Source organism: Uranotaenia lowii, chromosome 3 (assembly GCF_029784155.1).
Source record: "Uranotaenia lowii strain MFRU-FL chromosome 3, ASM2978415v1, whole genome shotgun sequence".
NCBI classification, from domain to species: Eukaryota; Metazoa; Arthropoda; class Insecta; order Diptera; family Culicidae; genus Uranotaenia; species Uranotaenia lowii.
In genome coordinates, this window is record NC_073693.1 from 29,275,934 (window position 1) to 29,301,413 (window position 25,480).

At 40.2% G+C, this 25,480-nt stretch overlaps 2 protein-coding genes across 3 annotated transcripts; one reads left to right on the forward strand and one right to left on the reverse strand.

The window, feature by feature from the left end:
• The first annotated feature begins 152 nt into the window (after positions 1-152).
• Positions 153-10,385, forward strand: LOC129756697 (H(+)/Cl(-) exchange transporter 7). 2 transcript variants are annotated; one of them, XM_055753669.1, is made up of 6 exons: positions 153-720; positions 871-966; positions 7,906-9,231; positions 9,287-9,670; positions 9,738-9,896; positions 9,967-10,385. In XM_055753669.1, the coding sequence occupies exons 1-6, from the start codon at positions 646-648 to the stop codon at positions 10,183-10,185; spliced, it is 2,259 nt and encodes a 752-aa protein (XP_055609644.1). In that variant the 5' UTR covers positions 153-645; the 3' UTR covers positions 10,186-10,385. The 2 variants fall into 2 exon arrangements, with proteins under 2 accessions (XP_055609644.1, XP_055609643.1); XM_055753668.1 differs by having other exon boundaries at positions 153-704.
• LOC129752055 (ionotropic receptor 75a-like) lies at positions 10,250-25,292 on the reverse strand. The gene is made up of 5 exons (XM_055747849.1): positions 24,815-25,292; positions 23,876-24,756; positions 10,840-10,992; positions 10,381-10,774; positions 10,250-10,257 (listed from the first exon to the last, which is right to left on the reverse strand). The coding sequence occupies exons 1-5, from the start codon at positions 25,290-25,292 to the stop codon at positions 10,250-10,252; spliced, it is 1,914 nt and encodes a 637-aa protein (XP_055603824.1).
• Between the last annotated feature and the right edge of the window lie 188 nt (positions 25,293-25,480).

Genomic DNA, 25,480 nt, shown 5'->3' on the forward strand with positions numbered 1-25,480 from the left:
CCTCTATTCTAACATATAGGGGATGCTTCTAAAAATCGTTTGTCTTTCGTAAAAAGTAAAAATTTTAAGTGATTTTTAATTAGCGATTTAAAATAGATTGTATTTTTTTCAAACGCGCTTTTCTCGATTCGCCGTATATGGAGATAGATCCTTTTCACGTGTTGGTACAGAATTCTCAGCTGATGGGATTGTTTTTATTTTCGTCCGCATATTTTCGCGAATCCTCTATCCGCGTTCAGTTTAGTCAGTAACTTTCTTAACAACTCCACAATACTCACAGCTCGGTTTCTTTTAAGCAGATAGCATTATCAGTATTATTGTGTCATCATCATTCGGAAGTATCGCGGGGCGTTAGTTGGTGCGTTTAATCTGTTCGGCAGGCGCGGATTTACGTTCCGTCTAGTGTTACCTGGCTTGATTACTGCGTATTTCGAAGTCACACAAATAAAACCATTTTGAAAGTGAATCATAATCCCAAAGAACAAAGAATCTCGTAGACAGCGCAACAGCCCGCATTGCCAAGGCCGCCGGAAGTGAGCTGTGAAGGTTCAAAATCCTGTCGGAACTAATCGAGCATAGCGTAGTGTCAAGTGTGATATGTATACATGCATATAGATAACATGTCTCAAAAAGTGCAGCTGGTGAATGATCGCACAGACTCAACTGACGACGAAAGCGATAATGAGAACGTTCCCAATGGAAATGTACGTAGCATCACCTGTATCACCTTTCACAAATTGGGTCATACAACTGGAAGAATAAATAATCTGTTTTGATCTTCTATGTTTTCTCTAGTTTATGGAACATATTTGTTGATATGCAAAGTTAAAAATTTTCAATCATATAATTGATCCTTTCTTTAATTTCCAGACGGATTACACGGTTCGAATCCCGTCACATGGAGCACAAGCGAGTGGCAGTGGGAGCAACGTGAGGCGACGCAAAGAAAGTAAACTGCAGTACGAGGTGAGTAAAACTATAAGCAACATGATGAATCATTTCCAGAGTAATTTGTAACCTGAAAGCTACTTGGAGTGGTAGGTACTATTTGTTAGTTTTACAACTGATGCAATTGAAAAACGTGTTGCATATTTACTCAGGTGAATGTTCAAGCGTTGTATGCGTTTTATAGACCTAGTAAAATTTCAAATCAGCATTGAAAAAATCGACATTGCTATTCATCCTGAACTTCAAACATTTCCTATGGCAGTTACAGATTGTAAATTGCATCCTTTGTCCTAATTTGTAATCCAATGTCACATATGACCGAGTGCTCTTATCTAGTGTAAATGGCCTACAACGAATGGTAATCGTTTGTTTGGAAGTGTCGAAGTAAATCTGGATTCAATCACGGTTTGGAATAAAAGTGTCTAGACGGCTCATAACTGGGACAATTTTAACTGTCACCTAGAAAGCAATTGAGGTTTATGATAGTGTTTAAGAATGAAACACACGCATAATTTGACACTGTAAACAAAGTTGATGCGGATACGCGATGTTAATGGGATGAATCATCCAATAGGATGAAAATCCCTGATTTAAAAAAAAAGACGCGATACTCGAAATGAATCGAAGCTCATTTCAAAAAGCCTTTGTACTATTTTATTATTTACATACGGTTGTATATTGTTTACTGGAGTTCCATGTTTGGGAAGTACCATTTAGGGGACTATACTATTTACCGGAATTACATTTACCAGAACACAACTTCCGAAATGACAATATGTCTTTTTAGCTCGAACGCACAACGTGAGAAGTCAGCTACAAAAACGATTTTTGAAAAGAATATTTTATAAGAATAAAATCAATTAAAGTACCCAAACCTTTATCAAAATGCAATATCGGTTCTAAAACAAATTGAATCGTAACAAGTGTTCAATTCAAAAAATCATTTTGAAATTTTAATTTCGAATCATATGGAATTGAATAAATAATTTAGATAAACAACACCGGATATTTGTCATTCTGGGAAAAAATCATACCGGAGAAAAGTTTTCTGGTAAACGGGAAACGGACTACAATCATAGATTTGTGCTTAAAAATACTTATTCTGGTAAATGGCATTCCGTTTAGTGTCAGTCTGGTAAACGTTTCATTCCGGTTTATGAATTTTCGTTTAAAAGCAGGCCGGTACATGGTTTTCCGATAAATGGAATTTCAGTAAACAATATATGTACCTACCACCCTTACATACATGTTTGTACATTTATCTGGCTATGGTTTTGAAGTTTAACTTGTGAAACAAAAAGTCATTATCAGCAATCTATAGTAACAGCAATGTATAAAGAAAACTAATAAAGTAAGCATGAGGCAAATTTTTTTATTTTTAAATTTTGTTATCGTTTGTAATAATACTTTTTATCAAAATTTAGTTGAAATGTGAATCATAGCATACATTGTACATAACTAACAAAAAAAAATTGACAAAAATGACAAAAATGACAAAAATTTAAAAAAATGACAAAAATGACCAAATTGACAAAAATCACAGAAGTGTCAAAAACGGCAAAAAGACAAAAATGACAAAAATGACAAAAATGACAAAAATGACAAAAATGACAAGAATGACAAAAATGACAAAAATGACAAAAATGACAAAAATGACAAAAATTACAAAAATGACAAAAATGACAAAAATGACAAAAATGACAAAAATGACAAAAATGACAAAAATGACAAAAATTACAAAAATGACAAAAATGACAAAAATGACAAAAATGACAAAAATGACAAAAATGACAAAAATGACAAAAATGACAAAAATGACAAAAATGACAAAAATGAACAAAAATGACAAAAATGACAAAAATGACATAAATGACAAAAATGACAAAAATGACAAAAATGACAAAAATGACAAAAATGACAAAAATGACAAAAATGACAAAAATGACAAAAATGACAAAAATGACAAAAATGACAAAAATGAACAAAAATTACAAAAATGACAAAAATGACAAGAAATACAAAAATTACAAAATTGACAAAAATGACAAAAATGACAAGAATGACAAAAAAGACGAAGCGATCATTTTCCGATAGTTTTTCATTCGAGTACTACATGCGCGATGAAATTCTACTCTGGAATCAATGTTCGTAAAATCGACTGAAAACGTTTTACCGGAAGCCTCGAGGAATCATTCGTCGAAAATGGAGAACCGGATAGCTTTGATGTCTTCTTTGAGCTGATTTGGCAAGCACTGCGCAGATCCTGTCCATCAGTAAACTCGAACCATACTCGCCGAATACCGCAACCCTATTGGGACGAAGAGCTAACAGAAGCGAAGAAAGCCACCAGAGTTGCTTTCCGCGCGTGGAAACGAGAGCTGTCAACCGAAGCTTACGAAGGGTACGCTAATACAGAACGAAGGTTCATAAATTTGGTACGCGAGAAGAAGAGAAAAAGTTGGCAACATTTTTGTGATAGTTGTGATAGTTCTACGTCCCTCACAACCTTATGGAGGATGGCCAGAAGATTCAAAGGGCGCGGAGAGCCATCAAAAAACCTTAGAATTTCGGACAATTTGGCCAACGATGTTTTGGACAAGTTGGCTCCCTCATCTGCCAAAAATCCACCCCCGGCTTTTCTACAATGTTCGTGTTGCCCTCAAACTGGTTTACCATTCTCAGTATCGGATATTCAAGCAGTTTTAAAAATCGGTAAAGATTCGGCTCCTGGTTTGGATGGTGTTCCATATTCCGTCATAAATCATCTCCCATGGGCGGCGCTTAGTCAGTTGCGAAAAATCTATTGCCAAATTTTTGCTTCAGGAAGAATTCCGGAAAGCTGGAAAACCTTTAAAATTGTACCGATTCCTAAAAGTGGTCATGATCCGATTTCTCCTTCTGCTGTTCGCCCAATCGCGTTAGCTTCATGTTTACGCAAAGTGTATGAACTCATAATCAAAGATCGACTAGAACATTTCATCGAAAACAACAACTTGTTCCCTTCAGCTATCAACGGTTTTAGGAAAGGACGAGGAACAATGGATGCGTTGTTTCCCCTGATTAATGAAGCTTCTTTAGCTTTGAAAAGAAGAGAGCATGTGGTGATATGTAGCCTCGATATCAAAGCCGCCTACGACAACGTGGAAATTAATGTTCTGGTCCGCGAATTACGCTCAGTAACAGTCCCTGAATGCCTAGTAAGAAGTATCTTCCATCTGTTTGAAGAAAGGAATTTGTGCATTTCAAATGGATTAGATTCAATATCTAGGACAACGTGGAAAGGCCTTCCTCAGGGATCTCCACTAAGTCCGTTATGCTTTAATGTTGTGATCAGTGGTTTGATCAACAGTGTCCCTCCTGATGTGATAACCGTAAATTACGCCGATGACACAACAATTGCTGTAAGAGGAACCTCGCTGGAGCATAGTTGCGAATCTCTCCAAAGGGCAGTGGATATAGTTGTGGAAAATATTTTCGACCTTGGGTTAGAACTTTCGCCCACGAAATGTAAGTGCCTTCTGATCTCGACACAACAATGCGATAATCCCCCAGAAATAAATATCGGCGGTTGCACTTTGGAATACGTCAGATCCCTGAGGTTACTCGGCATGTACCTCACACGAAATCTGTCGTGGTCGTGTCATATTAGAGAGGTACAAAAACGTACGGCTCCGTATCTTAACTTTCTACGAAGCATATCGGGCCAGTCATGGGGAGCACATCCAGCAGCAATGTTAGCTATTTTCAAGTCATGTGTGAGATCAATATTGGAATACGGTTCCATATTTATGACGGAGTTAACACAAAAAGAAGCCATCGTTTTGGATAGACTACAATGGGCAGGAATTCGAATCTGTTTGGGCTCCACAAAAACCACCCACACAGGTTCACTCGAAGTGATGGCTGGTATTATTCCGCTGCAGCAAAGAAGAGAACTTGCTGTCATGCGTTTTGTAAATAAAAGAGCGTCACTTTCTTCTTGGCATGGTCAATACTCCAGACCGATCTTGGAAGGTGGCTTAGTGGCTACGGGAATACACCGCGCCATAAGAATGCTTAACGAAATTATTCCACTTGAACAGCCTCTAAATAATCTCCCATGCTACATGGTCAACCGTGAAGTTGTAAAAACAATAATATCCATTGATCTCACTGTTAAACGATTATGTTCAGAACACCAGAACTCATCGGCAGCTGATTTGGTTTCAAACTATCTCTTGGAAGTGTATGCCAACGCGAAAATCTTGGCAACTGACGGGTCGAAAGATATACACGGCACAGGTTATGCTGTGGTGAATAGTTTTGGAGCGCCTGCAGAAGGGATCAAACTCGACAGTAAAGCATCAGTTTATATGGCAGAGCTTCTAGCAATCAGGCATGCTGCGAAAATGATCGTAAGCCTTCCTGTTGCTCAGTATATTATTCTAACCGATAGTTTGAGTTGTCTCACGAGCCTTCAAAAAATCAACATCAATCAAAAATATCCCGTTGCTTGGTACGATATTAAAGCTTCCATTCTTGAAGGACAAAGAATGGGGCACGAGATCCATCTGATATGGGTTCCGTCTCACAGAGGTATTCCAATGAACGAGTTGGCAGATCAAGAGGCGAAAAGTGCGTGCATCAATGGTGGTACAGCAGATTATATTTTAACATCATTCGACATCCAGTTTCCGATTCGGCGTACAACAGTGCACAAATGGCAAGCAAAGTGGAATGCAGGAACTAAAGGACGTTTCTGTCACAGCATCATCTCTAACGTTTCGCTCCAACCATGGTTTAGTAGCTTGGATCTCAACCGCAGACAAATTGTAATCCTTTCCAAATTAATATCAAATCATTCACGGCTCCCTGCTCATCTGACTAGAAATGGTATCCTATTGGACGCGACGTGCAGTTGTGGCGAATCCATCGCAGATCCTGATCACATTATCTTCGCATGCAGCAGATTTGAAAATGTTCGAAGACCTATTTGGCAAATTTTAATGAATAAAGGAATTCCACCTGATATTCATTTGATACTAAAAAAGAAAGACATTGAATTATATAAAACGATAGCTAATTTTGTAATTGAATGTAAAATAGACATGTAAGTAGAAGAGTAATTAACACTTGGCCGGTTATGTTATAGAGGTAAAGCCAATAAAAAAAATTAAAAAAAAAAGACAAAAATGACCAAAATGACCAAAATGACAAAAATTACAAAAATTACAAAATTTATAAAAATTACAAAAATTACAAAAATTACAAAAATAACCAAAATAAAAAATTACAAAAATTACAAAAATTACAAAAATTACAAAAATTACAAAAATTACAAAAATAACAAAATAACAAAAATTACAAAAATTACAAATGATGTAATAATCCGAGCTTTTTTAATAAAATCCGGGGAACCAAGCCTGACTGGACTTTTCCAAAGTTTTGTATTGGATATCCGGGCAATCCGAATAAAACCGGCAAGCTTAAGTTTTACTCGATGTGACCTAGGCAAATGTTTTATATCGTTTTCAAAAATCTGCAGTTTTTTAATACTCCAGAACAATTTTTTGACCCGCCAGCCAATCTTAAAGGGTGATACGGTCAAAATTTGGTCAATATCAACTTGACGTATTTCTTTCAATTTTGCATTTAAAAATCCTGAGAACCCCTCATTTTGAAGGTGTGTGTGTAAAATGTTGCTCCTATTTTGATTTTGGAATTCACTCTTCAGTTGTCAAAATGCCGTCCAAGGAAGAAGAGCAGCATATCAAAATTTTGCTCGCGCATCGCGAAAATCCGAGCTACTCGCACGCAAAGCTGGCAAAATCGCTAAAAGTTGCCAAATCAACCGTTACAAATGCAATTAAAATTTTTGGGGAACGTTTGTCGACAGCTAGGAAGTCTGGATCGGGAGAAATCGAAAACCGGAAGCCGCTGAGACGACAAAGAGAGTTGCCGGTAGTTTCAAGCGAAACCCTAACCTCTCTCCCGGAGGCTGTACACGACGATGCTGACGAAGTTTGACTGCCTGGTAATGGACGACGAAACCTACGTCAAAGCCGACTACAAGCTGCTTCCGGGACAGGAGTATTATACGGCAAAAGGAAAGGGAAAGGTAGCAGATATTTTCAAGCACATGAAACTGTCAAAGTTCGCGAAGAAATATCTGGTTTGGCAAGCCATCTGTACCTGTGGCTTGAAAAGCAGCATTTTCATAGCTTCCAGGACTGCAGTTCAAGGCAAACTGGCTTTCTGCGGCGCGAAGAAGTTGGACAAGGTGGCTGTACAAAATCCGATGGCAGGGGTTAAGCGTAAGGCCCGGCAATTCGGATTTGGAAAAGCGGAAGCCTAACTGAATATTTTTCCTGAATTTTATAATAATTAAACTTGAAAAAGAAATTCAATTTGATTTTTTAAATAAACGATTTCACCGATTGACACGCGTTTTCCCTTGACCAAATTTTGACCGTATCACCCTTTATTTCTAAAATTTGGCCCGCCTGTTGAAAAAGTTGGGCATCCATGCTTTAAGACTTACACTACTCTTTAATCAAACTTATTGTTTGTTTTTTACAAACAAACAAATTTTAAAACAGTTTTTTGAAGTTCGAAATTTTCTAGATAGAACTTCAACGCCTTGGAAAGTATGAATAATTTATATTAGCCAGTTAAAAACATCTGGAAGAGAAAAAAATCCCCTTCCACATAAGTACGTTAACATATAGCTGCATCGGCGCCTATCTAAGTACACTTACTTACGGTGCCATGCATCGGTTAAAGTTAATCAAGTCGAGCAAATGGTTCGTTGACTCATTCAAACGGTGGTTCTCGTGAACTATTGAAGCAGCGCGTGGAAAATGCCATGCGTACGGCGACGCAGAAAGCGAAAAGCAATAGATGAAGTTGATTAAAGATTTTCCGTTTTTTTTATTTGAAAATTCGATTATTAATGGTGGTTTCTTTTTTTTTTTTTAGAGTCTCGATTACGATGTTTGCGAGAACGTGTTGTGGCAGCAGGAGCACCAAAAAATCGAACGGCGCTTTACGGTGCGGAAGGACTTTGCCCGATGGATTATCTCCATGAAGATTGGCATAGGGACGGCACTGGTGGCCTGTTTGATTAATATTGTAATCGATGTGGTATCGCGATACAAATATGGGTTTCTGAAGCATCAGGTCGATAAAAATGTAATAAATGGGGACCTCAGTATACCTTATTTGTATTGGGTACTGCTCAATGTGGTTCCGGTTATGGTGGGATCCAGTTTGGTGGCCTATGTGGAACCTGTAGCGGCTGGAAGTGGGATACCTCAGGTCAAGTGTTACCTGAATGGTGTGAAGATACCGAGGATTGTGCGGATTAAAACTTTGGCGGTGAAGGCCGTCGGTGTGGCGACTTCCGTTATTGGAGGCCTGGCAGGAGGTAAGGAAGGGCCGATGATTCATAGCGGAGCTGTGATAGCCGCTGGATTGTCCCAGGGAAAGAGTACCACTTTCCAAAAGGATCTTAAGGTGTTTGAATACTTTCGTGATGATCACGAAAAGAGAGATTTTGTAGTGAGCGGAGCAGCTGCGGGAGTTGCCGCTGCTTTTGGCGCTCCCATTGGAGGGATTCTGTTCTCGCTGGAAGAAGCTGCGAGTTTCTGGAACCAAGCTCTGATTTGGAGAACTTTCTTCGCCTCGATTATAAGTTCGTTCACGTTGAACATTGTGCTATCGGCCTATCATGGTTTGGATAGTTTTCGCTATCGAGGTTTGTTCAATTTGGGCGAGTTTGAACCTTTACCTTTCGAATATTTCGAGTTGCCAATTTTTATGCTGATGGGAGTTTTCGGAGGACTTTCCGGAGCATTTTGGAACAGTGTGAACACGAAGATCAACATTTTTAGAGCACACTTTATCAAGTACCGTTGGGCGAAAGTATTGGAGGCAGCATTCGTTGCTGCCATTGGAGCAACTTGTGCCTGTGCTATGGCTTATTCCATCAACGATTGTCGCCCACTAGGAAACGATCCCACGGAAACACCGGTTCAGTTGTTCTGCGAGGACAACGAGTACAATGCAGCGGCAGCCCTTTGGTTTCAAACTCCGGAAGCAACGGTGAAAGCACTGTTCCATGACCCACCGGGATCTCACAGAATTCTTACGTTGGTCATCTACGTGCTTATTTATTATCCGCTCTCTTGCATCACCTACGGGCTGAGTGTATCGCTCGGTATCTTCATACCGACCCTGCTAGTCGGAGCGGCCTGGGGAAGGTTGACAGCGTCCTTTATAGTTTTGGCGTTTCCCAATTCGATCGTAAGTAATATCTGCTATTTTAACCACTCAGAGCTTTAAACTTATCTCCCCTTAGGTTTTCGTCAACCCGGGCAAGTACGCACTGATCGGAGCTGCCGCTCAGCTTGGAGGTGTAGTGAGAATGACGCTCAGTTTGAGTGTCATCCTGTTGGAAACCACCGGCAATATTGGCTTCGTGTTCCCCATCATCATCACCCTGATGTCGGCCAAATGGAGCGGCGACTATTTCAACGAAGGAATCTACGACACTCAAATCAAAACTTCGAAGGTGCCAATGTTGCCGTGGCACGTGGAACCAAAGCTGCAGAACGATTTTGCCGAACGGATTATGAACCCGGCGGTCGTTTGCGTTCGACGACGAGAACCGGTCGGTTACATTATTGATATTTTGGAAAATACTACTCACAACGGGTTCCCCGTCATCGAAGACGATGGAAATGTAAGTTACCTCCACCAAAAGTGCATTGAAGAAAGCATTTACCTATATAATCTTATTTCGATTTTAGGGTAATCGTGAAAACGGAAAACTTATCGGTCTGATATTGCGCTCTCAGTTGGTTGTTATCTTGAAGCGCAGCATGTACGTCGAAACCGAGCGTTTCTGGAAGGATATTGTAACCATACAAGATTTCAGGAAAGAATACCCACGATATCCCAATATTGATGTAAGCAAACACATGTTATTCTACAATAATTTTTATCGAAACTAAATAAGCTACTGGTAATTTTTTCCAGGATCTAAACATCAACGAGGATAAGCTGTTGAAAAACTACACCATTGATATGAGCATGTTCATGAATTCATCTCCGTACAGCGTTCGCCCAGAGACTTCGGTACCACGAATTTTCCAACTTTTCCGTGCCCTAGGGCTTCGGCATCTGGTAGTAGTAAACTTGGAAAATCGTATCCAGGGCATCATCACACGAAAAGATTTCCTCCAGGAATCGCACTAGATGTTAAACTTTTTTTTAATCAAAGCCGACGGTTTCTATAAGAAACCTAAAAAGAGAACTGATTTTAGTATACTAGAGAGAAACAAACACAATTTGTTACTGTTTGAAAGCTAGGGTTTTTCGCAGTATTCATAACAATTTTATCGAATGGAGAATCACAAAAAGTAATATAAGCATGAGGAATAAAAATCTCACCCGAACCAATGCGCAATCGATGAATCGACGACCGTTTGAAGAGAACCCTTGTTGAGTTTTGCTGCCGAATCCGTAACTTGAACCAAACTTTCTCAACAATCAATGCAGCACAAGCTATCCCGAATCCCCAGGCCAACAAAATCAAAGCCGGACGAACATCGACAATCGAAACCGGAATGAAGCTGCTGCCCCCGCTACAGGTAGGTTTTTTCGTGTAGAGCATCGACTGCTCTCGGTCCTGCATTCCGTACTCACGCAGCCGAAAAAGTGTCACTTTGATCAGCTCCTTGAATGAGCTGTTTTTCTGGATCGCATAGTACGGGTCGATTATGTTCAGGTATTCGATCTCCTGCAGGCCGCACTTTTCGTCCTCCTGGTAGGTTTCGCTGATCAGCTAGAAAAAGTTGAACAATATGTATTTGAGGTGTAATTAAAAATTGAATCTGTATCAAGTAGTACCTTATAACACACGCCAACCTCAACGTTGAACGCGTACAATCCTTGGCGTATCCGCTCGACACCTTTTTCCAGCGAAATGAATCCAGTCAGAGCTCCTTCCCGATTTTTCATCTTCCGTTCGTAGAGAGCTTTTCGTACTTTTTCAGTTTCATGCTAGTTTTGTTTCGTTATGAAGGTTAGAGTTAAAATAATTCAAAAATTATTTTAATAAAGTGAAAATTCTAAACGCTATCGGAAAAATGAATTCTAGACTCCTCAAACGAATCAAAAGTTTCAACATCAGAAGTTTCCCTAGCATGGATAGCTTGGACATGGATCAGAACAAGTTTCTGTGGGGCTTGTAAAAACACATTTCATATAGAACAATATACCCAGCGCCTGGACAAAGTCGCTAAAAATTCGGATTTTCAAGCTATAATATTATCAAAGTAAAGTAACCGCATTTCATGTTGGATACTCCGAAAACAGACCTACAGTTTGGCCTTCAATCGATGTCAGGAGCGATTGGACGCATCGAACGCCGCTGAATAGACACAAAGGCTGATCCCACAACTAAATATCAGATTGGGTAAACCGGAAGTAAAAAAAAGGTCTACTTTTCGGTGACGGAGTTCCTTCTGGTGATCAGGAGTATCAACTCGCCGTATTGCCCGAACTGCATGAATATGGAATTGAAAAAAATGTGCGTTCCAAATTTGCGCAAGGCACGTTAGATTAGGGAAACAGATTAACGGGAGAAAGAGTCGGTCAGCTGTACAAAACTTACGAATTGGTTTTTGGATGTTCGTGGGTCTCGTATATCACATCCATTCCAAAGACAAGGGTCCTTAGGGCGCGTTTAACCCCTAATTCCTACTGCCCTAACGGTGGGTGTTCCACAGGGTTCTATACTCAGACCCGTGCTTCGGAATGCCATGTATAATGAGGTGTTATCGCTAAAACTACCAACTGGCGTGCAGATAGTCGGATTCGCTGACGATATCGTGCTCATGATCACCGGCGAAACAATCGAGAAGGTAAAAGACCTTGCAACGGTGACCGTAGAAAGGGTTGGCATCTGGATGGAGGGAGTTAAGCTTCAGATAGCTCACCATTAAACCGAAGTTCTGCTCGTGACCAACAAAAAAGTTGTGCAGCACATGGAGATTTCTGTTGAAGAACAAACGACATCTTCAAAACTGCAGCTGAAATACCTCGGAGTAATGGTCGACAATCGTTTAATTTTTGGAGCGCATGTAAAATACTGTTGTGAAAGTGCATCGAAAGCCATCGATTCATTGGCCTGGATTATGCCGAACTGCCATGGTCCAAAGAGTAGCAAGAGACGTCTCCTTGCGAGCGTAGTACTGTCGAAACTACGTTACGGAAGAGCGGCCTGGAGCTCCGCCCTAGAGGTTGAGCGCAACATACCCAAATTACGGCGCACTCATCGGTTGATAGCCATACGAGTTTCCTGTGCATACAGGACCATATCAGCAGATGGAGTTGAGTCGTTCGGCCAGTGCAGACGAGTTTTGTTCACTGAGTGAGCAAAGTGGTGTAGTGGTTTTTCGCGAATTCGGAGTTTTCCACGTGAAGTTTGGTTGAGGATTCGATCGTAAATTACCGGATTTTGCCTCTATGGACGATTGGCAAAAGTGTGTTATCCACAATTTGATTTGCATCAAAAATTAGTGTCCGTTGTTATCACCGTCGTACAAGGCCATCATCATCATCAGGAGGTGCTCTCCTGTTCGCCCTATCAGATCCGGGTTTGAGACACCGTCGGGGCATCGACTCGAGGAATCCGTTTTGTTCGTCGTAACGAAGAGGACGCAGGACGGAGTGAACACAGGAGCGTGTTATTTCTGGTTTTCTCGTCTCCAATCGCCATCTTGGAGGATCAATTGAAAACCACGTGGTTGGAACAAACAAAGAACACTTGAAAAAAATACAGTGTGATAAGTGCTTTAAATTGTAAGTTCTTTTTTCTTCTTTTTTCACTGTTTCTTCTCTATTTTTATTTATCTTTTTTATATTAATCGATAATTGATTGCTTCGCTCATATTTTAAAACGGAAGACCTTTGTGTCTCCGCTATAAAATATGAGTGAAGGCGGGGGGTTAAACCCGCCAACTGGAGATAATGAGAGCGTTACCTACGAGGATGAGGAGCATCTGGAGGATTCGGCTGCTGCTGGTCCTTCAGATGCTCCTCATTCTCGGATGGATGATGACTCAGAATCATCTTCAATTGGTAGTAGAGCAACCCGTCTCCGAGCCTACACGGAGAGCGCAGGTTTCACTGGTCCATGGGTGGTTTTTATCCGGCCCAAAAAAAACGGAAAACAGTTGAATGTGGTACAGATCACCAAAGATCTGGCGAGGTGGACCTCCGTGACCAGTATAACAAAGGTGCGACCAAACAAGTTGCGCGTGTTAGTGGCCAACCGGAAAGCTGCCAATGAAATTGCTGCCAGCAATTTCATAAATTTAGAATACTGTGTTTACATTCCGTCTCGAGACGTAGAGATCGAGGGTGTAATCACGGAAACGAGTCTGAAGGAAGAGTACGTGAAATCCAACGGCGTTGGCAAGTTCAAGAGCCTTGATTCGACTTCGGTCGAAATCTTGGATTGTCGTCAACTCCGAACTGCCAACGTCGTAAATGGAGTTAAAGTGTACTCGCCTTCAGATTCTTTTCGTGTGACCTTTGCGGGTACCGCCCTCCCTCACTACGTCTTGATTGACGGAATTTTAAGGCTGCCTGTGCGGCTCTTTGTGCCTCGACCCATGGATTGCAAAAATTGCATTAAGTTGGGGCACACAGCATCACACTGTTGCAATAAGCAACGCTGTCCCCAATGCGGGGAGAATCATGGGGCAGGAGCGTGCTCAGCAATAGAGCAAAAATGTGTCTATTGCGGGGGCTCACCCCATGATATCTCCTCGTGCGAGGCATACAAGAGTCGCTGGGATAGTCAAAAGCGCTCTTTAAAAGAACGGTCGAAGCGGTCTTATGCTGCAATTTTAAAGGGCGCGGCGCCCCCGACCCAACCTCTGTCCTCCAACATTTTTTCAGTGCTGCCAGTGGACAATGATGACACAGACTCCACTGATCAAGATCACCCAGTAATTTTTGCTGCTAACTCCCGAAAACGAGCGAAACCTGCTCCTAAGACCCCGAGAGTTCCGAAAAAGGTTCCAACATTTAGCTCCCAAATAGACGCCACACAAAAACCGACAACTTCTGTAAAAGAAAAGCTTGTCCCTCCCGGATTCTCCATGAAGTTTGTACCTCAGAATAAACCACAAGTACCAGAGACTTCTAAGAACCCAAAGTCTAATGAAGTTTTCCCAGAACCGTCTACTCAATCGGGACTGTTCAAGTTGTCCGACATTTTAAATGGAGTTTTCACGTTTTTCAACGCAACGGAATCAATCAGGGGCATTGTAACCTCAATGCTACCTGTATTAAAGACATTTTTGAAGCAATTGATGCAAACTTGGCCCCTTCTTTCAGTGTTTATCTCTCTCGATGGCTAATTTAAGCCGAGAGGTCGGAGATATCACTGTGTTACAGTGGAATTGTCGTAGTTTAATCCCTAAACTGGATCCGTTCAAATTTCTTCTTCATGAAACTAGTTGCGATATTTTTGCCCTTTCTGAAACATGGCTATCTTCTCAATCAAACATCTCATTCCACGATTTTAACATTATCCGTTTGGATCGCAACGATTCTTATGGAGGGGTGCTTTTGGGGATCAATAAGCGCCACTCCTTTTATAGAATCCACCTCCCTTTATCAGGAGGAATTGAAGCTGTTGCATGTCATACAACTATAAGAGGTAAGGACTTATGCGTTGTCAGTTTGTACTGGCCTCATAGAGTTGCAGTGGATCGAAGTCACCTAGAGGACCTGTGCTCAGTGCTTCCTGAGCCAAGGTTGATCCTGGGTGATTTCAATTCACATGGAACTGTTTGGGGAGAACAATCTGACGATAGTCGTTCTACTCTTATTTATGACATTTGTGACAGTTTCAATTTAACAATTTTGAACACGGGTGAAAAAACACGGGTACCTAAACCTCCTGCAAGACCAAGTGCGATTGACCTCTCACTCTGCTCAAATTCACTATCATTGGATTGCCAGTGGAAGGTAATCCCTGATCCCAATGGTAGTGACCACTTGCCAATCAAAATTACAATCACCAACGGGGCCAGCTTTTCAAATTCAACAAATATGGTATATGACCTTACAAGACACATCGACTGGAAAAAGTACTCAGACGAAATAACAAAATCCATCGATTCTATGAATGGTTTACCCCCTTTAGAGGAGTATAACTTTCTTTCACGTGTGATACATGAAAGTGCACTTTGCGCTCAAACAAAACCGATCCCAAATTCATCTGTTCCTAGAAGGCCTCCTAATCCATGGTGGGACCAGCAGTGTTCCAAGCTTTATAAGGACAAATCGAAAGCATTTAAAGATTTTCGAAAACATGGAACTCTCGTCCTTTTTGAAGCCTATGTTACCCTCGAAAATCAGTTTAAAAAATTGATCAAAGGGAAAAAGAAGGCGTATTGGCGGAATTTTGTAGGCGGTTTATCACGGGAAACATCCCTGAGTACCTTGTGGAAAGTTGCACGAAGCATGCGTAATCGATCTTCTACAAATGAAAATGAGGAACATTCACATAGATGGATATTCAACTTCGCACGGAAAGTCTGTCCAGATTCAACACCTGTGCAAAAAATCATCCGGAACGTGCCTCCTGATAGGTGTGGTCTGGATTGCAGCTTTTCGATGGTCGAATTTTCACTTGCCCTCCTCTCTTGCAACAATTCAGCTCCGGGAATTGATAAAATCAAATTTAACTTGTTGAAAAACCTTCCGGACGCCGCCAAATTTCGCTTGTTAAATTTATTTAATCAATTCTTGGAGAACAACATTGTTCCCCAAGAGTGGAGACAAGTGAGAGTTATAGCTATCCAAAAGCCCGGAAAACCAGCGTCCGATGCGAATTCGTACCGTCCAATAGCGATGTTGTCTTGTATACGCAAATTGATGGAGAAAATGATTTTGTTTCGTTTGGATAAATGGGTAGAAGCAAATGGTCTCCTTTCAGATACTCAATTTGGGTTTCGAAGGGGCAAAGGGACAAACGATTGTCTTGCTTTGCTGTCTTCAGAGATACAAATGGCGTACGCAAAACGTGAGCAAATGGCTTCAGTGTTTCTAGACATAAAGGGAGCTTTTGATGCAGTCTCAATAGAGGTTTTGTCAGACAAGTTGCACTCCCGGGGTCTGCCTCCTCTACTGAACAACATCTTATACAGTTTGCTTTGTGAGAAACATCTGAACTTTGCTCACGGAGATATTGCAGTTAGAAGAATCTCTTACATGGGCCTTCCGCAGGGTTCATGCTTGAGTCCACTTTTGTACAACTTTTATGTAAGTGACATCGACAGTTGTCTCTCTGAAGGCTGCACTCTAAGACAACTTGCAGATGACGGCGTGGTGTCTGTCACAGGATCTTCCGAGTCTCATCTGCACAGACCTTTACAAGATACTTTAGACAGATTGTCTTCTTGGGCTTTGGGGCTTGGGATTGAGTTTTCTCCTCAGAAAACGGAAATGGTTGTTTTCTCTAAGAAACGTAGACCTGCTCAACCTAAGCTTCAACTCCTAGGCAGAACGATCACTCAATCGAGGTGTTTCAAGTATCTTGGGGTTTGGTTTGATTCCAAGTGTACCTGGAGGGCCCATATTGAGTATCTGAAAGGAAAATGCCAACAAAGAATCAATTTTCTCCGATCAATCACTGGCACCTGGTGGGGAGCCCATCCAGAAAATCTTTTAAAATTGTATCGAACTACCATTCTCTCAGTGATGGAATATGGTAGCTTCTGTTTCCAGTCAGCTGCTAAATCTCACCTCATCAAACTGGAGCGTATCCAATACCGTTGTCTCCGCATCGCTCTGGGCTGTATGCCCTCAACGCATAACATGAGTCTCGAAGTTTTGGCAGGAATACTTCCTCTTAAAGATCGATTCAATTTACTATCACTCCGGTTCCTCATCAGGTGTGAGGTCATGAACCCATTGGTGATTGTGAATTTTGAAAGGTTACTTGAGCAAAATCTTCAAACTAGATTTATGTCTATATACCATGTCCTCATGTCAATGCAGGTAAACCCTTCTTCATATTCTCCAACTCGTGTTTGTAGCCCAGACTACGATCATTCTTCTGTCCAGTTTGATTTGTCTATGCAGCAGGAAACTCGTGGAATCCCGGTCTCGCATCGTCCTCTTCTGATTCCAAGAATTTTCGAAGCTAAATATAGACACGTCGACGCTGATAAAATGTACTTTACCGATGGATCACTTATTGAGGAAGCAACAGGATTTGGAGTGTTCAACGAAATATCCAGCGTCTCTCACAGTCTCCAGTCACCATGCTCTGTATATGTAGCGGAGTTAGCAGCTATTCACTGCGCTTTGGACAGTGTCGCTTCGCGGCCAGTTGGACACTACTATATTGTAACGGATAGTCTGAGCTCGGTTGAAGCAATCCATTCAATAAAACCGGGAAAGCACTCACCGTACTTCCTCGAGAAGATACGGAATAATTTGAGTGCTTTATCAAAACGTCGCTTTACCATCACCTTTGTTTGGGTTCCCTCTCATTGCTCGATACAGGGTAATGAGAAGGCTGACTCTCTGGCAAAGGTGGGGGCGATGGAAGGCGACACGTATCCACGTGAAATCGTCTTCAGTGAATTTTACTATTTGGTTCGAAGAAACTCTCTTGTCAACTGGCAGCGCAAATGGGACGAGGATGAGTTGGGTCGGTGGCTCCATTCGATTATCCCAAAGGTAAGCCTTAAACCCTGGTTTAATAGATTGGACCTGAGTCGGGATTTTATTCGTATATTTTCCCGTCTCATGTCCAATCATTATTCCTCAGACGCGGTACTCTATCGTTTTGACATTGCTGGCAGCAATTTGTGTGGTTGCGGCCAAGGTTACCATGACATCGAGCATATTGTTTGGTCGTGTGAGGTCCATCTTGTCGCTAGAACTAATTTCATAGACTCCCTCCGGGCCCGAGGAAAACCACCCTATGTTCCAGTGAGAGATGTGCTGGCTGTGATAGACTTGGACTACATGTTCGAAATATACCTTTTCCTAAAAGCTATTGATCTTCGTCTATAATTCTTTTTATTTTCACATTTCCCTATCTATCTTCTATCCTTTCTTCTTAAAGTGAACTAGATATAAGCACACAATTGTAATCAAACAAAATGGAGTTTGGCTCCTTAAAGCCTAAAGGTATGAGCCGTTTCAAATAAAGAACTTACAAAAAAAAAAACATATCAGCAGATGCAGCTTTTTTCATCCCTGGCGTGATTCCCATCGACATAACTCTGGCGGAGGATAAGGAGTGTTACGAAGCAAGAGCTGTTAGAGGAGTGCGTAAAGCTCAACGAGCAGGAACAATGGGACGCATCGAACAGACTGGGTAAATTGGAAGTTTGGAGAGGTCAACATCTACATGACGCAGTTCCTTTCGGGTCATGGGTGCTTTAAGCAATACCTTCATCGGTTTAAGCTTATTAGCTCGCCTTATTGCCCGGGATGCGTAGATACGGAGGATTCTGTTGATTGCAGAACATTCTATCTTTTTCTGTCCCAGGTTCGTTTCAAGGCATCAACAACTCAAAAATTTGAACGCTGAAAATGTTGTTAGTGAAATGTGTCGCGACGAACAGTCGTGGCGTGCTATAGCAATCTTGCAAATCATGCAGGATCTAATACGAATTAGGAAAGATGATGAACGGAAAGAGCGAGATAGTCGAACAAACTTGCCATACTAAAGGAAGGTCCTGGGCCTCGTATGACACCACAATTCAAAAGCAACGCGATCTTAGGGCGCGGTATAACCCTAATCTGGACTCATACGTGTGGTGGGACTTAAAAGGTCTCACGTACTCAGCTACGATCTTTCCTGCAGCAAAAGGAAGCCGAGATACCATCCAGGGTGGTCGTGACGGGATTCTAGCTAAGTAGTCTCTCAATCGGCCATGCCTTGGTGGTTAAAAATCCTAAGGGAGTAGATGCTGTGACCGGCGCGAGTTACTTTGAATGCGTTACCTAACTGGCACACGTCTCAGGGTCTTCAGTACCAGTCTGAAGTTGGCGAAAGAGAAAAAGGAGAAAGACCAAAAATGCGAAAGAGGAAAAGGAAAAGGGTGAGATGTACAAGTGCATGAGCACAGCTTACTCCTTGATGTAGTATCAGAAGATGAAACCAAGGGGGACTTCTGGCATACAAAGCCCAAGGTGGTTTTAGAAGGACGAACTCACTCACGCCAGCAAAATCCGGCTGTTATGGATTGAAGTCAAATTTCCATCTTGTAAATAAAAACCGTAATCCGGTCTCATACATGGGATTAGACATAAAATAAGTGAGAGGTACTCGCTTTGCTATTTCCAATTATTAATGCTTTCGTGGTTGAAAAAGCCTAACTAGTCGATACATATCTCGTGAACTTCTTCACAATAGGTTGAAGGGGTAAAGTTGGATCGGATCCAAGTTAGCGTTGAGGATACTGATCCGTTTTATTATGCACTAATCTACGCAACATTTCACACTAGGGTCAAGATCGTGAAGTTATTGAAGATTGACTGCGTGTTAGGAGCATGATCTTCAGGATTTTGTCATCGATGAAAGAACAGAGCCCATAGATATTCAGACAAGAAGGATTTCAAACGTCAAAAAAAGTAGTCCCAAAAATAAGAAGCGTCATTCAATAAGTCCCTAAAATGAGCAGAAATATGTGACAATTCTCAGAATTGGTAAAGGTGTGTGATGAATCCCAGAAATGGGTAAATGTATGCGAAAAGTCGCGGAAATTAGTAGCAGTATGCGGTAACAGGCAGAAATAAGCAGAGGTATCCGATAATCCCAGGGAAGTAGTGGAGAATTTCCTTTGGTTTGTGATAAATTCTAGAAATGAGTACTGCGTCAAGTCCCTTAAATGGGCAGCGATATTCTGTAAGTCTCCGAAAAAGGCAGAGGTATGTGACAAGTCTCAGAAATGGCAAGGTATTTGATAAACCTTCAAAATGCAGATGTTTAAAGAGGTAATAGTCCAGAAAATGGTCATAGGCATGCGATAAATACCGGAAATAGGCAGAAGTATACGATAGAATTGTGACAGAAAAATCCATGCAAACTTAGAAATGATCAAAAGTCTCTGATAAACCCCAGAAATGAGTAATGTGTCAAATTGCATTCAAAGAGCTGAAATTTATGACGAAAAAACGAGTTTGAAACTCCAGCAAAGGAACCAGTTGAGCCATTTGTAGAACATAAATACCCAACATAATAATTGCAATTGGTTGACATTCAACAACACGGCCTCATTCATTGTTTTCAGTTGAGAGCTTCAAACTATGGCTCTTATTCTACGCCACGCGTGAGGTGACCGTAGTCGAGTCACCCGAGTCATTTGATTCCAGGAGTTGCTTTAGGTGAGGAACGTCACTTCGGATGAACTTTGGCAATGAACCTCTGTCACTTCACTTATACCGACTATCGGAATAAGGTGACTAGAGTCCCGTGACGGTAAGGTGGCTCGACTATCGTCACCTCACGCACGGCACAGGACCATAAAGTGTTAGTTTTCAGATTCCCGAGTGACTCATGATGGCCCTCTTATTGCCCGAATTCCATGCCGGAATTTCCACGTGTCCTGGCTAACTGTGGTCTTAAGTTGGAGCAGAACGAGCCCACCAGGTCTTAGTCAAAACCCCTCATAATAACGGTGAGACTGCCGCAGACCATAAGGGTACGAACACAGTGAGCGCGAAGCGAACTGCGAAGCGAAATATTCATTCACCAGATGAATTTCGCAAGTTCGTTTTAGAAGGCCGGCCACACTGCACGCGAATTGCGAAGCGGTTTAACACTGAAAAAACCTTTGGTGTTTTGCCAAAATTAATCACACGTGAAAAAATCTTTGCTAATTAATTTGCAGAATCAAAACTGTGAGCGAGGGATACGTACCGCGCAAAAAAACTAATTAGCGTTAATTCCGAAAAACCACGTTAATTCCGGAAAACCGCGGAAAAAAACCTTGCGCGTTCTAGGACCGCAGGAATTATGAAAAGGAATCTTAGGACCTGAATACTCGGTGTCTGGACTTAATGAGGACGTCGGAGAATAGATGGCGGCTTCAGCCTAACATTAAAATGCTTTAAATGACTGAAAATCGCAAAAAAACACCCATAATGTGGGTATTAGGTGAAAGGAATCAATTAGTAAAAGTCGAAGTTTGCAGTCTGACGCTATGAAACGCCATCTTAAAATTCAATACGGCGGCTTCCACTCAACTTTAAAATATTTTAAATGACTGAAAATCGCAAGAAAAAAAAATCTAAAAAAAACTATGACAAAAATATAACAAAATTATGAAAAAAAAAATACAATATTATAACAACAAAAATTACGAAACGCTGACAAAACTTAAAATATGGCTAAGGTGATAAAAATATTACAAAAATTTGAGAAAAATATACCAAATCTATGATAAATTTGACTATTAAAATGGCAAAGCCATGGACAAATTAAAAAAAAAATCTGACAAAAATTAATAAAAATGGACTAAATAATAACAAAAATTAACAAAAATGCCAAAACTCGAAATAAAAACTTTGACAAATATTTGACAACATTTTGAAAAATATGAAAAATGAAATAACAATATGACAAATATAATAACTAATAAAAAATTACAAATATGACAAAATTTTGCAATAAAATAACATAAATCAAGCAATACTATGACAAAAATCTTACAAATGTTATAAAAATATTTGTAACAAAGCTATTAAAAAATATGATAAAAATGTAACAAAACTATGATAAAAAAACAAAATTAAGAAAAACAATTGACAATAGTTGTCATAGTACTGTGAGATTTTTGTCGTAATTTTGTCATGTTTTCTTTTGTCGTATTTTTGTCATAGTTCTGTCAGATTTTTTGTTCATTTGATTGTAAGTTTCTTTTTATAGTTTTGTCTTTTTTCCGTTCGATTATATATAGTCGTTTTACGATCTTTTCTTTATACTGAATGTCTTATCCGGTACAACTGTATTCGATGATTACTCTTGTATTTGAACTCACGGACATTGGCTTGCGAGGGAACTAACTTGCCAACTGAGTTACACAAGCCCATAGAATGGTCTAGATTTGGTCATATTTTGTCATTTTTTTGTCATATTTGCCATATGTTTGTAATATTTCATCATTATAGGTTCGGATTTGTCATTTTTTTGTTAAAATTTTTTAATTTTAATGTCGTATTTGTTATCATTTTGTCATTTTTATTACATATATTTGAAAGTATTTTGTTATATTTTATCTCATAGTTAGATTTTTGCCATTATTTTGTCAAATTTTTGTCATATTTTTTTCAGAACTTTTTCATATTCTAGCCCATTTGTCTTATTTTTTCATTTTAATGTCAAATTTTTGCCATATTTTTACCACCTTTGTAATAATTTTTTTTATAGTTTTATATATGTTTGTCAGATTTTTGTGATTTTATTGTAATTTTTTTTGTCATTATTTTGTCATTTTTGTAAAATTTCTGTCAAATATTTGTCCTTATATAAGTCCTTTCAGGTCATTTTATTGTCAAATTTTGATTATAATTTTGTCATATATTTTTTTCTCATTTGTCATAGTTTTGCCATTTTTGTGATTTTTTTCTCAAATTTTTGTCTAACTTTGGCATAATTTTTTAACCACATATTTGTCGTGTTTTATTCAAAGTTTTGTCATTTGTCTCTATTTTAATTGTCATATTTTAAATTTAATAATAGTTACTCATATTTTCCACAGTTTTGTTATATTTTTGTAAATATTACTTTATTTTTATAACACTTGTCATATTTTTGTTTATTTCTTTCAGTGCTTTTATGTAGTTTTTTAAAAATTTTTGTTTAATTTTTTTCAGTCATTTTTCATCTACTTTTTGATCCCTTTTACTCATTTCTTATATTGTGGATGGATCATGCGATTTTCAGTTATTTACTGCATTTTGAATAGAGCAGAAACCGCCATCTTTTATTTCAAGATGGCGTCGGACAGCCAAATTTGACTTCTACTTATTGGGCGCTTTCATCCAATACCCATATAAGGGGGGGTTTCATGTGCTTTTCAGTCACTTTCAGCATTTTAAAGTTCAGTAAGGGCCATATTGGATTTCAAGATGGCGTCGGACAACGAATTCCAACTTCTATCCGTTCAGCCCCTTCACCCTATACACATATTGTGGGGCTTTCATGCCACCGGTCGTTTATTGCCAGTTAGAATTTGTTTCAGTTGAAAAAAATTGACACTGCGTTTTTTTTACGAAAATCCGCGCTAAAAAAATCGTGCATTTTTCATAACCAACACAAAAACGACAATGGCAATGAAATAAATATACTTTTCAAAAAGATTTTTTGATAAATAATCATTTGCAATAAAAAATATCCGAGAGAATAATTTCAGTGTATGTCCGGATGAACAGGGTAAATTCGCGCGATCGAGCCGGGTCTTTGCACGAAAATTCGCTTGTGTATCGTTTGTGTATTCGAGTGTATCGTCCCTGACGCTTAGAGAGAGGTTGCTTGCTACGGCGAAGTATCCAGAAGGTGCGAAAGCTGGACGGATACGCTGGGCAGGAAATGTTGCGAGACGACTATCCTGCAAAACAGGTTTACGAACGAGACTAGCAGGAGCGTGATGAGCGAGCTGGTCAAACCAAGTGGAGCGTAATCTGGCGAACGTGATATGCCCGAGAAATTGGAGAATGGAATGGAAGTTATTTGAAGGAATGTGTTCATCAAGTCAAGTCGTAAGACGGAATGCTAAATAAATACTGAAAAGCCTATTGAATTCGATAGCATACCGTTTGGTATGTCAATGTTCCAGCGATATTCCAGCGAATTATGACCAACTCATGACCTTTGCAACAATTTTTGTTATATACTTACCGCAAAGTAATACTTATTGTAAACGGTATCCTCGGCCCCAACTTCCAACCGGGAATTCAAAAGGTCCTCGACGTTTTGAATCTTCCGGGAGGGCGACTGGATAAGCGCCACTATATTGGCCGAATAGCTCGCGTACAGAAACATCAGTACCACCAAACTAAGCAGGATCAGACATCGTGCCGGAAGCGACTTCGGCTCAAGATACGAACCCTGTTGGCAGGAAGTGCCAAACATATTCAGCAGTGTGTCCATTAGTGTCGGTCTTACGTTGCTTCCATATCGAATCGTTGTGTAATGATATTCCACTAGCATAATGGCGAGCAGCAAACATCCCGAAAGTACGATGAAGCTGATGATACAAAGCCAAACGGTTCCACTGAAGGGCAGCACGAAAACGTTATCCGTGACGGATAGCTTCGGTGATCGGAAGATAAACTTGGCCCTGGTGGGAGTCGTCATAGACAGATAATCGATCACCTTGATTCGGGAGGTTGTGAAGAACAGAGCTGATCCTCCCAAATCTGCCGTATCGGTCTGCAGCTCTCCGATCATCCCGTCGAATCGGTTCGTTTTGGGGTCCGGATAACCCCAAGACTTGACGTAACTGAAGCGAACTGTGGCATTCAGGCTTTCAACCATGTACTTGGTGAGGAAATAGTTCTTTTTAGTAATCGTGTCCACGTGCTTGTCCCGATAATCTTCCAGATGGTTCAAGCTGGCATTGTTGGTTATCACTAGTGAGGCACGGAATTGAAATCCGTTCAAATTGCGGCGACGAATCGATACGGGTTGATTTGGGGCTGATTTGAACTCCAACACTCCATGCTGCCACCATCCGATGGTTTCCTGTATCAAGTTCGTGTCACGAGAGTATCGGTACACTGACAAAAATTCTCTCTTAAAAAGTACTCTCCTAACCTAACTTTTTATTTACCTTACCTTGCTTGATGATGTATCCTTCATAAGATTCAAGTTTACACAGAATGAAAATTTCATTACTTATCAAGACATGAAGATCCTGGAAATCTTGTACCACAGAATCGCAATCCGACTCATTTGTATTCACAACGATCCATTTTACATGATAGTAGAGCATTTGATCGGAGGCCTTTATCAAGGATTTCGTGTTTGGACACGCTAAATCGACAACTATCACACTGTAATGCTGGTGCGGATCATTCCAAGGAAGGGCATAGATTTCTTCAGCAGACATCCGAATACTTCGAATAGGTAGGTTTCGATCGAACAAATTCTTCCAAAATATAAATTTTTCACTTTCATTCCAGCACGTTAAAATGGATACTTCCAGTGGAATCTTCAAGTAGCCTAATATAACCTCAATCGCTCCGAAATGCGATGCACTTGCTATCGAAATTGGGAAACCGAAAAGAAAAATACTCCAGGTAAGTAGATTCATGTTGAAAGCTTTTACAAACTGAATTGAAAACTCACCTTCGGAACGACTTTTTATAAGCGGTATTGTGAATTCCAACGGAATCAAATATTCTAGATGAATAGATCAACCCGTAGGTTGTTATTTCAAATTTATTATTTAGGAGATGTTCCGTAAATTATAGTCTTAGCCATTGAACCCTGTTTCGTTGA